This window comes from Monodelphis domestica, chromosome X (genome assembly GCF_027887165.1).
Source record: "Monodelphis domestica isolate mMonDom1 chromosome X, mMonDom1.pri, whole genome shotgun sequence".
Classification (NCBI taxonomy): domain Eukaryota; kingdom Metazoa; phylum Chordata; class Mammalia; order Didelphimorphia; family Didelphidae; genus Monodelphis; species Monodelphis domestica.
This window is the reverse complement of record NC_077235.1, coordinates 76,173,892-76,186,645: the sequence shown is the minus strand read 5'-3', so window position 1 is coordinate 76,186,645 and position 12,754 is coordinate 76,173,892. Positions and strand designations below refer to the sequence as shown.

Below are 12,754 nucleotides of genomic sequence, written 5' to 3'. Positions count from 1 at the left end.
CTTCACTGTGGTCTCCTTACACCAAGAAGAAACACAGGGCCAGGCCCATCCATGCACCATGTGCTGTGGTAGCTGCTAGGGATGCATCCCCCAAAATGAGACTGACAAAAGAGAGAAATGGACCCTCTTGGGTCCTGCTTCATCCCTGGTGATCCCAGCCAGCTTCTTTGGGAAGTTATGGGCCATAGGGTAGAGAAATAGGGAAGTCTGGAGAAGAGAGAGTTCTGGGTTCAAAAATACAGAACATGAATTTGCTAGCAGAACTTAGGAAATCAAAAAAATCTTAAGAATTGAAGAGTCTGCAAAGGAAGGAAAAAAGCATCGAGCAAATAGCACCTATTTTGTGCCAAGCCTTTTATGATGATGTCATTAGAACCTCATGACCACCTTGGGAGACAAGTTCTATTATCTCCACTTTACAGTTGAGGAAACTGAGGCTAAGTGACTTGCCCAGGGTCGTCACAAAACTGGTATGTGTCTGAGGTTAAACTTGAACTCAAGGTTTCCCTGACTCCAGGCCCAGTGCTCTGTGCACTGTGACACCACCTAGTGGTCTCTTTAATAGCTTGCCATTCAGCCTTGCTTTGTCCCAGTGTGGGAATTTCCTCTTCCAGGCTCACCATAATTTCAGTTGGCCTAGTCAGACTAGGTGGTGAGAACGACTAATCCCCAACCCTGAAGGGACCCATGAAACAGCTTTCAAGAAGACTCTCTCATCCCATTGGCTAAGCAGGGTGCTCTCTGTCTCCAGGATCAGTAAACAGAAAGTAGCAGTGGCCAAATGCAAGCCTACCTGCGGTGGGAACCCCAGCTAGCTGCTGTTCTAAGTGGAGATCTGTCAACAGCATTGGGGAACAGACTCCCCACAATGCCAAACACGAGCTAGACAGGGAATTGAAAGGGGCAAGGGATACAATTAAAAAGCTCTGAAATGGTGCGGCGAGGCGATTAGGGATTGAGGAGCCCTTCCTACTTGATTTTAAGATGAAAGGGAAGGGTTCAAAAAAGATGAAAACAAAACCAAAAAACTACCCTAAATGTTGACTGCTGTTGAGTCTTTCTTGGTATATTACCTAGTGTTAGCGCCATCTTGGCCATGCCATGCCATGCTTTGGCCATAGCTATCACTGTGACTGCGATGGTAACAGATGGAAGCCCCCTGGTTTGGCCAATGATCTCCTAGCCATCTCTTCCTCTTGGACCCCTGGGGAGTTTTGCTCAGACATTGGGATTGGGCAGGGTTGTTTTAGACTCAAGCTAGCTCCTCCCATCCCTTGGTCCCATAGAAAGAGGAAAGGGAGAAGCCCCAAGAAGTGGAACTCTACATGGAGGTGGTCTCATGGAGGTGGTGCCATGAAAAGGTTGGCTGCCAGCCCCCAAAATATGAGTGGAGGAGGGTGGATCTTGCGCTCCTGAAATTCCATTGGGCTGTAGATGGAATCTGGCGATTCTTCTTCCTCCTTTCTCCTGGTCCCTTTTCTGGAATATGGGAGACTGACTAGTGCCACCTCTGAAGTTGAGTTTTCAAGCTGGCTAATGCAATCAGTGCTTTAATCAACTGTATTAGTACCCTTGGCATTGAGGAGACTTTGAGGGAGGGGTACCTGGGAATACTTGGGAAGGGCAGAGATCGAAACCCGTGGTGTTTGGCCAGAACATGAGTTCTGACCTGATCTGGGTTTACATCTTTACCAGGCCTCGAGAATACTTGCCGGTGTTTCTGGGTAAATGCTTTCTAAGCAGTACTTGAATAACTGCCTATGGCCATCCCTCACTCTGCTCTTCCCCAAAGGAAAACTGCAGAGGGGAGGTGACAAGAAAGTGGCTAGAGAATAAATGTAGGGGAGGAGAGGACCTGATGGACATCTACCTGCCTGTTCACCAACTCAGCGTCCATCTGTGGTATACTTGCTGCACATTGCCCTACCAAGCCGGAAGACAGGCTTTCATTTCCGTCTCAGAAACAGATTGTGTGTTGCCCAGTATCCGTTTAGCTTATCTCAAAGAAACATTATCTACCATGTTGGCTACCCGAAGAGGACATTGTTTCATTCTTTTCTGAAACTGTCTCGTGAAAGACTTCCGAGAACTGTCTTCGGAGTCAAGAATATCTAAGTTCAAGTCCTGCCTCTGACATATGTTGGCTGGGTGATCTTGGGAAAGTAACTCAACTCACAGAGAAGGTATGGCTTGTTTCTATATGTGGAAATCCCAATTATTTAGACTGAGGACTAATAGAAAATCCCAGGGCTAGTCCTGAGCCCTCTAAAGTGAGGATGGCTTGCAGTGGAGTCACAGAGCATTCTCTTCCCTTACTGTGCTGTGCGTAAGCTCCTTGAGGGCAAGGCTTGTGCTTCATCTTCATCCCTCTAAGAGCACTGTGACACAACAGTGGCTAAGCTGAGGGTTTCGCCCCAGCTTCATAGCCATTACCTCTGAAATAAGGCAGGAGCCTAGAGAGCACTGACATGGGACATAGGGAAGAGGAAGGGGCTAGTAATGGTAGAAAAAGAACACAAGATGAAACACCAGAGCAATCAGGGCTCCATCATCCCAATGCTGGGAATCAGGAGAACTAGGCTCATCTTGGCTTACTTTCTCCACCTTAGGGTTCCATTTATTCCTCTGTTAGCACCCATAGGGCTAAGAATCCTCTTTTTGCTCTACCAGCTCTAGATGGGTGATCTTCTGGGTGACACTGAACCACTCTGGCCTTTGAGTACATCTCTGGCAACTCCAGATCTGTGAGAGAGAATCTGGCTTATTGACATTTGTGTAGCTTTGCAAGATGCTTTCTTCAAATTTGGCTCAATGGTACTGATTTGACCTCTCCAGATAGAAGCCTATGGGGCTCCCCTGACTCCCCCCCTTTCAGTTTTGTCTAAAAGAAACAGAGATGGAAGTCTGTGAATTTTAACCAAAAATTTTATATGGTAAGTAGGAGCAGCATGGTTCACAGTTGCCATCAACCATACAGTAGCTCTCCATCATGAAAACTTAAAATAAATTAGAACCTTGTGAAACAGCGCTCACAGCACATCCAGGCTAGTGGGAACACGCCATGCAGTATGGGAAAAAACCTTGCCATGCATGCGTCAGAGGGGTTTACAAACACCATAGTTGGGGGTCATTTTACTGTCATTTGCACTCACCTATGGGTTGCAATTTTGGCCTCTGTGTGTGTTTGTGGGCAGTTGGATTTTTGGAGTGTGCACGTGCTTGGCTTTGTCGTCTTTGTTGTCACTCTTGTCATTGAGACTTACATTATGTTTGGGTTGACTGAAGAACCCAAAGAGGTTTCATAAAAGTTACAACAATTACACAGTAACATTTAATTCAACAGATGGAGCAAGCAAAAATACCAGAGCTCAAGAAAACAAGCACCAGGACCGATCATAGTCAGATGACGTGTCCACGTACACAATGCGCTAAGAAAGCTACAATACGAGGACAAGTGACTGCTAGTTGTTGGGGCATTGTAGGGCTGACGGGCAAGTTCTAGAAAGATACTGGGTTGGGGTCAAGAAGATAACCCAGGAGCAGAGTGAGTTTTCAATACCATTTCTGGCCCCTCTAGTGCTGTTCTCCCAGAAGATCGCCCGTGCTCTTGAAGTACCAAGAGGTATATGAGGAAAGGCCAAAGGCTGAAGGGGAAGGTGGGAAAGAGTTGAGCAGGGCTCTTCAGAGAAATCAGCACATCAGATGTTTTCTAGCTCCTGGACCTGGTGCACATAATAAAAGAAACAAAATGTGTTTCAATACCAGAGTCTCCAAAAAAAGGTTCTGTACAAAGGCCCATATTTACAGGGGAGCTGAGATGGTTGACTGAGGGGTTCTAGAGATCAGCTCTTTTCTCTTCTACCTCAGAAGAGACCCCAGTGCTGAGGGAGGAGTCGGAGGTCAGGGGTGCTGGGGTTGTAGAAAGAGGTTTGTTCTGAAAATAGAAAAAATAGGGATCCACGGAGAGAAAAAGAGTGATAGGGTGTTTCTGCTGCTACTCCAGAGAGAAGATGGGGAGAGAGGAAGCTGTTTAGACAGTGACTCTTAAGTGAACCCCATCCTTTGCAGCCACCTTCACTCTAACCAGGTAGACCAGTTTGGGGCCTCTTTAAAGGTTCCTGGTGTCTCTCAGCTGGCTTAGCAAAAGGGAACCCCAGCATTGGGGAGGATGCTCCAGATCCCCACTTCTCCCTCCCATGATGTGGGGGTAAGGGAGGAGGAACAAAGCCCAAAGATCTTACATCCCACAAAGCAAAGGCCTATGTGGGCTGGGGGGGGGGCCTAGGGGGGGTGCAAGGAGAGACTCCTGCCATGTCCCAGAGCAAGGACTGAAAAAGGGCTCTGAAGGAGCCCAGCCAGGAGTTGAGGGGTTCTGTTACATGCTTCTTTCTTAAGAAGTCCCCTTTGCAATGAAACCCCACCTGTCAAGAAGCCAAGCGAGGCTTCTAGCCATCTTGGCTATAAAGTATCAGCACTGAAACACCTGCAGATGGGTGATTCATTGGCACGGACAGTTTGGAGCGTTCACATTGAGCTGAATAAAGAGAACTTTGACAATATTATCCACGCTAGCTGTGAACATGGCACCAAAGGGGTCTGCAAAGGTCATCGTGGTTTGTATGTTTGCTACAAGTGCCATTTGGAAAGAAAGAGCCTTGTAAATAACAATGACCCCTGCCCTCGCTCAGTCGGGGTGACACACAGTGTCATGAACATTGCAGGTGGGAACAAGTTACTGGAACTAGTTTAGAGATGAGTTTTGTACAAGCTTGTTTTATACAATCAAGAAAAAAAGAGATACAATTTGTATCAACAAACAAAAGGTCATTTCTGGCTATTTGAGGTCCTGCTCTCAGCCGCTTGGATCCAGACATGCTGGGAGGGGGGGGGGATGTGGGTGGGGAAGGGGGAAAGGTGGGAATGAAAAGTTCTTCTAGAGATCAGAAAGACACATGTTGCTGAAAAAAAGGTGGAGGGTGGAGAGTGATGCAGTGAGTGTGCAAGTATGCTTGTCATGGATGCCTTTGGCCTTTTCAAGAACACTAGCTAAGGGGATGAATTTGGTTTTGCAGATCTCTTCATGGAGATCTTTTAATGGACAGAGCCACCCATGCTCAGCTGGCTAAAATGTCATGACTTTTCTTTTGTTAATAAGTTCAATGGTTTCACAATGAAGGCAGTGTCATCTTTCAATTTTGTTAAGGAGCCTATTTGAGTGATTGGAGGCACCAGCCTCGTAAGTATCGAGTGATCAAATGTGAAGTGGTGTCGTCAATGAGAACTCTACAAATATATATAGATATATATGAGTTACAGCAGTTAAGTATTCATGGAATCAGCGACAATCAACAACACTCCCATTTTTCCTGTACTCGAAGACTTGAGGTGGATCGTTTTTGTCACAACAATCGAGAGGTAGGGAGTGCAAGTATTCCCATCCCGATTTACCAAATGAAGAAACTGAAGCCCAGCTCAAAAGTGACCTGCCCGTGGTCATGTGGTAAGAGTTGGGTTCAGACCTCAGCTCTCTTGCTTCAAAGAGCCTGCCCCCCTCATTGTTGGACGGAGAATGTATCTTGCACATGAACACTATCTTGAGGGTTTTTTATTTAGGGTGAAAGGTGGAATGGACACACAAATTTGGGGTCTGAGTCAGAATTAGAACTGGTTTTCCTCTTCTGTAAATGGTGGGAGCTGGAAAAGCATGCTAGGAGTGATCTGTGCAGTTGTTCAGGGCAGGGACAGAGGACCAGAAAGCAGCACACGAAGCCATCACCAAAACACCAGAAACAACCCTAACGGCAGCCTCACGATCCGTGTGTTTCACAGTAAGAAACATTTAGGCAGTATCACACCTTCTCATGAAGAGACAAAAGGCCCAGGCTAGGCCTTCTCAACTTTCATGAAAAAACTACAGTAGGAAGTCAGCAATTTTCAGCTCCCAACTTTGGAGCTGGTTCAAAATGTTGAAATATACATTAGATTCAAAAAAGGGCGTCCAATTCAGTGCAGCTTCAAAAAAAACCCAAACCCCAAACCAATGGATGCCTCTGGCTGGAGGCATTTAGCTAGAAAGGATTCCACCCTGAGCAAAATACAAATTGCACAAGCCACCCCACCCGCCTCCCCCCAGTAATGCATCTGAAAAGTGTCACTAGGCAAATTATACATCTTTTGTGTGTGAACCTAGAGCAAGAAGCAAAGCTACCTGATGGCAGGTCAGAGATGAAGCGCCTCTCTTTCCAAAGACAGGTTATGTCTGTCTGGAAAATGTCCTGCTTCAGAGACTACAGAGAGTACCATGCCACCAGTGATTGGTCCTGTTGCCCAATGACTGAACTGTAAGGTCAAACTAATCATGTGTCCACACACTCCACCCCACTAAGAGGCTGGGCAGTGGAGTGGGCTGAGCATGAGACTTTGATCCAAGAAACATGGGTTTCTGTCTCAGCTCTGTTGCCTCTTATAAACTATGGGATGGTGGACAATTAACCCCCACCTCTTGGGACCTAAGGTGCTCTTATGTAAAACGAGGGGGCTCACTGGATGGTTTCTAAGGTCCCTTCCAAATCTGACATTTCATGTTCCGATTGATTCCTTCCAGCAATCACATACCATGTTTGAAGGGCCCTCCCAGCTCTCAACAGTCTAGGGGTCTGTGATTGCTCCCAGAGGAGTGAATACACAGAACTGGCCAGCCAAACGAGGGCACATGTTTGACAGCAACCTTAATACTTGTTTGAAATGTCGGACATTTCAAATGTGATGCTTGGTGCTGGAAGGTATTTTGCCTACTAGGTCACACAATGGTACCTGATTTTGACAGGAAGCCTTTGAAGGCCAGAGCTCCATGGCATCTGCATGGGATGCCCAGGAAATCAATTTTACTTCCATCAGCTCTTCTAAAGAGTAATGCCGTGATCTGACCTCAATATTATCAAGTGAAGTCATCAAGAGACCCTGGTTGTTCAAAAAATGTCAACAAAGGTTGACGACATTTTAAAAAGTGCAAAGGGCTGTGGGAGGGGGTGGAAGCTGGTCTGTTCTGTCAGCAAAGCCAGCAATCTCCCCCACTGCTGGTAAGCCACTTCCACTTTGAAACTGTTTTGATAACATAAGATACATCAAAGATGGCCCGATTGGCCTTTCTACCTACAGGGCTGACTGTAGGTACAGGACTGTAGAACTCCTTTTCTAAGACTGTGTGTGTGTGTGTGTGTGTGTGTGTGTGTGTGTGTGTGTGTGTGTGTACATGTGTGTATAGATATATAAATAGATATCTATATACACATACGTTATATGTGTATATACACATATAGCATATAGCACATCTATATCTCAATAGAAAATAGTATTTTATATATATATTTATATATATATGTATATATATATAGATATATACACACAACGCACCCCAGAAAATATACATCCCAACATGCAAGCTAACTGCTGACGAAAGTTCTGCACTTCCAGTGGTCAAGGGTGGCCTGTGACCCTGCCTGGTTCATTAAGGATATTTGATGACCAACTATCCATGCGCTATGAGGTGCATTTTCTTTCACCCAGCTTTTGAAATCTCAACTTTCAAACAACCCAAAACATTAAATCTATATACACTGTGGGTGCTCTCAGCCTCTGCTGCAGTATACCATGGACATATTTTTACTTCTGCACAACGGCTGAGGAAGAGGCTGCTAGGAGTGCGGTTCCTGGGAGGGTTTCTTCCACTTGGCCACTTGCTCCCCTAGCTTCTCCTGCAAAACCGCCTACCCCCGGAAATGACGAAAGATGTGGCATCCCCGTTAGCGTCCTGATCTCAACTTGGCCACAATCATGGCTGCCAGCTGCTGAGCATCAGTCATGTGAGGATTCTTCTCCATTACTGAGAGGACGATGCCAACCGGGAAGATATTGCAGAGGTTCTTATAGGTCTGGTACTGGTGTTCAGGGATCACGTGATGCTCTCTTGGCTGGCTGCACACCCCAATCCAGGGACTCCGCCAGATCTGCTCCATTTTTTCAGGCATGCTCCTCACCATGACCGGCTCGTAACAGGGCTGCATGAGGCTGGCACTCAAGGGGTAAGAGTGATAGCCAAAGGAGTCGGCGGCAGCAGGATAGGGTAGAGGGTCCCAGCTGGCATGCTGCTCCCGGCACAGGGGTGGCCGCCTCTGCCTCATCGGGTTGCCATCATAGAGGCGGGAGTCCGAAACGCTGTCCATCCGTGTCATGACCAGTGCTCGGCCTGGTGGGGCTGTGCCGGGGGGGTGGATGCTCTGAGGCACAGGATAATCTCGGGGACAACTCGATCGGGTTCCCATTACTGGGTGCTGGCCATGCAGCACTAAACGGGGGACTGGATGTTTGTGGGGAGCCTGCTTGGCCTCATCTGGGCCATAACTCTGTACTCTTGTTAAGGCTTCATGGTAACCATGTGAAAAAGGCTGGAGATGGTTTTGTGAGCACGATCGGTTTACCTTCAGAGCTTCTTCCTGACCAGTATCCACGACACCCAAATACAAATCACTGTATGAGGAATAAGGGTCACTGCTTGTATGGCTCATGTGTTTGTCCTGGCAGGGGCTGGGGTTGCGAGAGTACATGCCACGCCCGTGACGATCTGGCTCAGCCCCGTAGTAGTCTGCACCTCGAGTGCTGTTGATGCTTATGTTGGAGAAGTCACTCATCAAAGAGTAGTAGCCATGGTCGCCCAAAGACTCATACTTCGGGTACTGCTCGGCATAGCCGACAGAGGTGCCATGGCTATTGGTGACCAGGATGGGTGGGTATTGCATACTGGCTGTGTGTTCCAGGGAAGATTTCTGATGGGCGAACTGGGAGGAACCAGGCACTGGGCTGCTTGCAGAGCGGGTGTTCAGGGCACCTGCTGCATGGCTTTTGGAAGGGGGAAGCGTGGGGACGCTCAGGGCTGTCACCAGGGAGGGGGCCGAGTTGGTTTCGGGTTTACGAATGATAGGCAGCCTCTCTTCAGTTTCCACAGCCACAGACCGGATGCTGGGGTCTGACTGGCGCTTGGGAGCAGCCTGTTTCCCTCCTGAGTTGGGTTCACTCTTGGAAGCGGGTGCTGGGGCAGCAGTGGTGCCCTTGGCCAGTGCTCCCTCACTCATGGTTTTGATAGCTGACAGTTTGGCACTGATGCGGAGCTCATCGGCAACAGACCGCTGTGGCTGGTTGGCTCGCTCTGGGTGGTAGTATTTACACTTGTGTCCATATGTGCACTTTTTGCCTAAAAAACAATGCCTCAGAGTAAGAACGCCTCTCGGAATTACAGCTCGAACCTAGCCCTTCCTTCAGCACTTTCTGTTTTTAAACCCTTGTCTTCTGTCTTTAAATCAATACAAGGAATTGGGTCCCTGGGCAAGTCACTCCACCCCCATTGCCCACTGCCTGGGCCCTGCCCGCTCTGCTGCCTCAGGACTGACACTTGGAATCAAGTCCAAGACGGAAGGCGAGGGCACGAAGAAGTAAAAACAGAAAAGAAGGAGCTTCTTACAGTAGGAAAGGGGCCGGACAGCCCAGTCTCTGGAGCCAGGCCTTCTAGCTCTGAGAATCGACGACTGGGGCCTTCCCACCTTGGGTCAAACGTCTGGGCCATCACAACCCTGTGTAGAGTTGGCTTCCCCACTGCGAAGGAGTCCTGCCTTCCTTCCACGGGGAAATTCTCACTCCTCACTGGGCGGGTGCTGCCTAGCTAAGCGCCAGCCAGTCATGAGATGGGCCAGTTTTTCTTACGAACTCAAGGCCTGCTGCTCATGGAATAAGTGTGCTCTCGGGAAGTCCTTGCCAAAAGCTTCTCTGCTGGACAATTAGAACACTTAGTTGCAGGGACTGCAAGAGCCTAAGTTAAAAGTGGAGACAGACAGAGCCAGAACTGAACAGGGGCCACATGGGAAAGGAGCTGGAGGTGGGAGGCTGGAGTCTCGGGTCCTAATCTCGATCACAACCTTGACTAGCTGTATTGCCAGGGACAGATCACTTCTAGGTCTCCACGGCTTTGGCTGATGGTCTTCATGAGTCGTTGGGGCTAAGCCGAGTCACCACCCCTCCAAGGTGACCACATGGATTTAACAACCCCATCTTTAAACGAATGATTCTCACATCTCCTTATCCAGCCCTAACCTCTCTCCTAACTTCCACTGGCATCTCCAACTGTCTTTCAGACATCTTGAACTGGATGGCCAGTAGGCATCTTAAACTTGATATGTCTAACAGAGAACTCTATTTTTCCTCCCAAGTCCTCCCGCCTCCTACCTTCCTCCCCATTAAAAAAACCCAACAACAACCCTTTTCTTCTGTCTTAGAATGGATACTAACTATTAGTTCCAAAGAAGAAGAGCGGTAAGGGCCAGGCACTTGGGCTGAACTGATTTGCCCAGGGTCATATAATTAGGAAGAATCTGAGGCTAGATTTGAACCCAGGACCCCCTGTCTACAGGTCTGGCTCTCTATCCACTAAACCACACACCAGCCCCCTTCCTGCTTCCTCAATTAACTGTAGAGAGTAACATTAACCTCCCAGTCCCTCAAACTTCCAACCTAGGAGCCGTCCTGGACTCTTCACTGTCTCTCATACCCACAGTCCTCCCGCTGCCCATCCAATCTGTTGCCAAGGCCCATTAATGCTTAGCTTTGCAACATCCCTTGAATACTGCTACCACCCTTGTGCAGGCCTTCATCACCTCACACTTGAGACTACTGCAGTAGCACCTCAGAGCCAGAGGGTATCCCAAGAGAGGCTTCAATTTGGTCATTCTGGCCCCAAGGGTGACCATTAGGCCATGCTGGCTCTCCTGCTATATTAATAATAATCAAAAGGAAGAAACCTCCAAGGGATTGATTGACCAGTCACTTCACCTCTCGGGGCCCCAAATCCGTCATCACCCTTACACTGCCTACTTTGAAGGGGCATTAGGGGAAAAGTGCTCTGCAGACCCTACAGTACCACAGAAACACAACTTATTGTTGCTCTTCTTAATTACCAAAGCAACAGTTATTCTACTAATGATACCAAAAAATGCAAAAAATAATGGCAAATTGGTCACCGATCACAATCTCCGGGAACCTCAGTTTGCTTATCTGTAAAATGGGGCTAATGATACTCCCCCATATCCCTACCCAGGCTACCATAGGAAAACCAGAGGAGCTTCAGTACAAACATAATTCTTGGGCTATAACCCAAGTACCCACCATAAGGACATGGCTGCTTCTTATGCTCAGGAATCACAGGCTTCTTTCTTAAGAAATTTTCCAGACTTGGGCCATGGCGCCCTAAGGGGTCATCAGGAGGCATAAACCTGGAAGATAGATAGGAAGGTATGAAAGCATTACCTGGGTTTAAGAGTTCTCTGGGGTCAGAGAAAGAACTCCGGAGCTCTGAGTGCGGATGGAAGTCTACTTTTTCCACTCCTTAATTTTTCTTGCCTTTTTTCCCCCGGAACAAGGTTAATATGGAAATATGTTTTACATGACTTCACATGTATAACTGATATCATATTGCTTGTCTTCTAAGCGGGTTGGGGAGGAGCCAGAGGGAAGGAGAGAATTTGAAACTCCAAATTGGAAAAAAACAAATGTCAAAAATAAATTTAAAAAATAGTTCTTCGGGGTCCCCAGGTCTAGAACCTACTTGTCATTGACAAATGAAAACATCAGTAGCCTCTCTTCGATGAATTTCTTCCACTCGGGCTTCTCGTTCTGAAGATCTCGGTAGTTATCGTTGGACACAATGATGCCATCAGAGTCAAAAGCCAACTTGACGATGAAGCGGTCGTCATAGCAGACCACTCTCCTGCCTTGCACTCTTCGTGACGGGGTGAAGACGAGAATCTTTTCTTTCTCCAGTTTCCGTAAGATTTCTTGATCTGCCAGACAGGTTAGATGCTATGAGACAGTCCGGAAGGTCTACATTCATTCGATTCTTAGACCCATGATCTAAGATCATGAGGCTACATCTAGTCAAGGAAATGTTTCTTATTGCTCTCTTTTGTTTGGAGATGACCTTCATTCCTGAATAGATGCCCTTCCCCCTTTCCCACCCAGGGAGCTCTTACTAGGAACAAGAAAGCAGTTCAACAAAACCAACCAGCTTCTCCACAGACTAACTAGTACATAATTTGATAGTGTTTTCTAAGCCACAAGCATACGGGAGAGCTTGGAGTCAAGAAACAAGCGGTTAAATTCTGTCTCCAAGTCTCCTTCAAGGTGACCCTGGAGAGGGTCATGGAATTTCTCTGAGCCTCAGTTTCTACGTATGGCAATCCAGACACTCCCTACTTGGCAGGGGTGGGAGAGACCCTACAGGGAGGACGATGCTACATGAATGGTAAAGTTGGGGGAAATGGGAGCTAGGGCTATTTTGGTCAGTCGGTCATGTCCACCCTCTCTTTGGGTGCTTGAGGCAAGGCAACAAAGGCTGATCCTTTCCAGTGGAGATGGCCACAGAGGGGGAGTGGCAGCTCAGCAAAGGCACGTCTCTCAAGGCACTCTTTTTTCACTCTCTTGGGTTGCATGGTAACTGAAGAGCAGGCTATTATAGTCCAAAGAGCAGGTTTGTCCCTAGCTAGAGAATAGGTGTGGGAACAGGGACAGAGAGAGTTGAGACCCCTTCAGCAAAGAGCCCTCGGGTATGCAGACTTATTAGTCACTAGAGAGTCTAGTCCAGCCCAGCCCAGGGAAAAAACCTCTGGAAGGCCCAGCCTGTAGTTCTGGCCTTGACTTCTAATAATAGAAGGAG

General features: G+C 47.7%; 1 protein-coding gene across 2 annotated transcripts in view; it reads right to left on the bottom strand.

Moving 5' to 3' along the window:
- Positions 1-2,907: 2,907 nt before the first annotated feature.
- Positions 2,908-12,754, bottom strand: part of ZC3H12B (zinc finger CCCH-type containing 12B) — a 254,397-nt gene continuing 244,550 nt past the window's right edge. For both annotated transcript variants that reach the window (XM_056808714.1, XM_056808716.1), the window contains 3 exons: positions 11,648-11,882; positions 11,209-11,315; positions 2,908-9,247 (listed from right to left, as the gene is read on the bottom strand). In XM_056808714.1, coding sequence (XP_056664692.1) covers positions 7,803-9,247; positions 11,209-11,315; positions 11,648-11,882 — 1,787 coding nt within the window. In that variant the 3' untranslated portion in view covers positions 2,908-7,802. The remainder of the gene's footprint in view (positions 9,248-11,208; positions 11,316-11,647; positions 11,883-12,754) is intronic.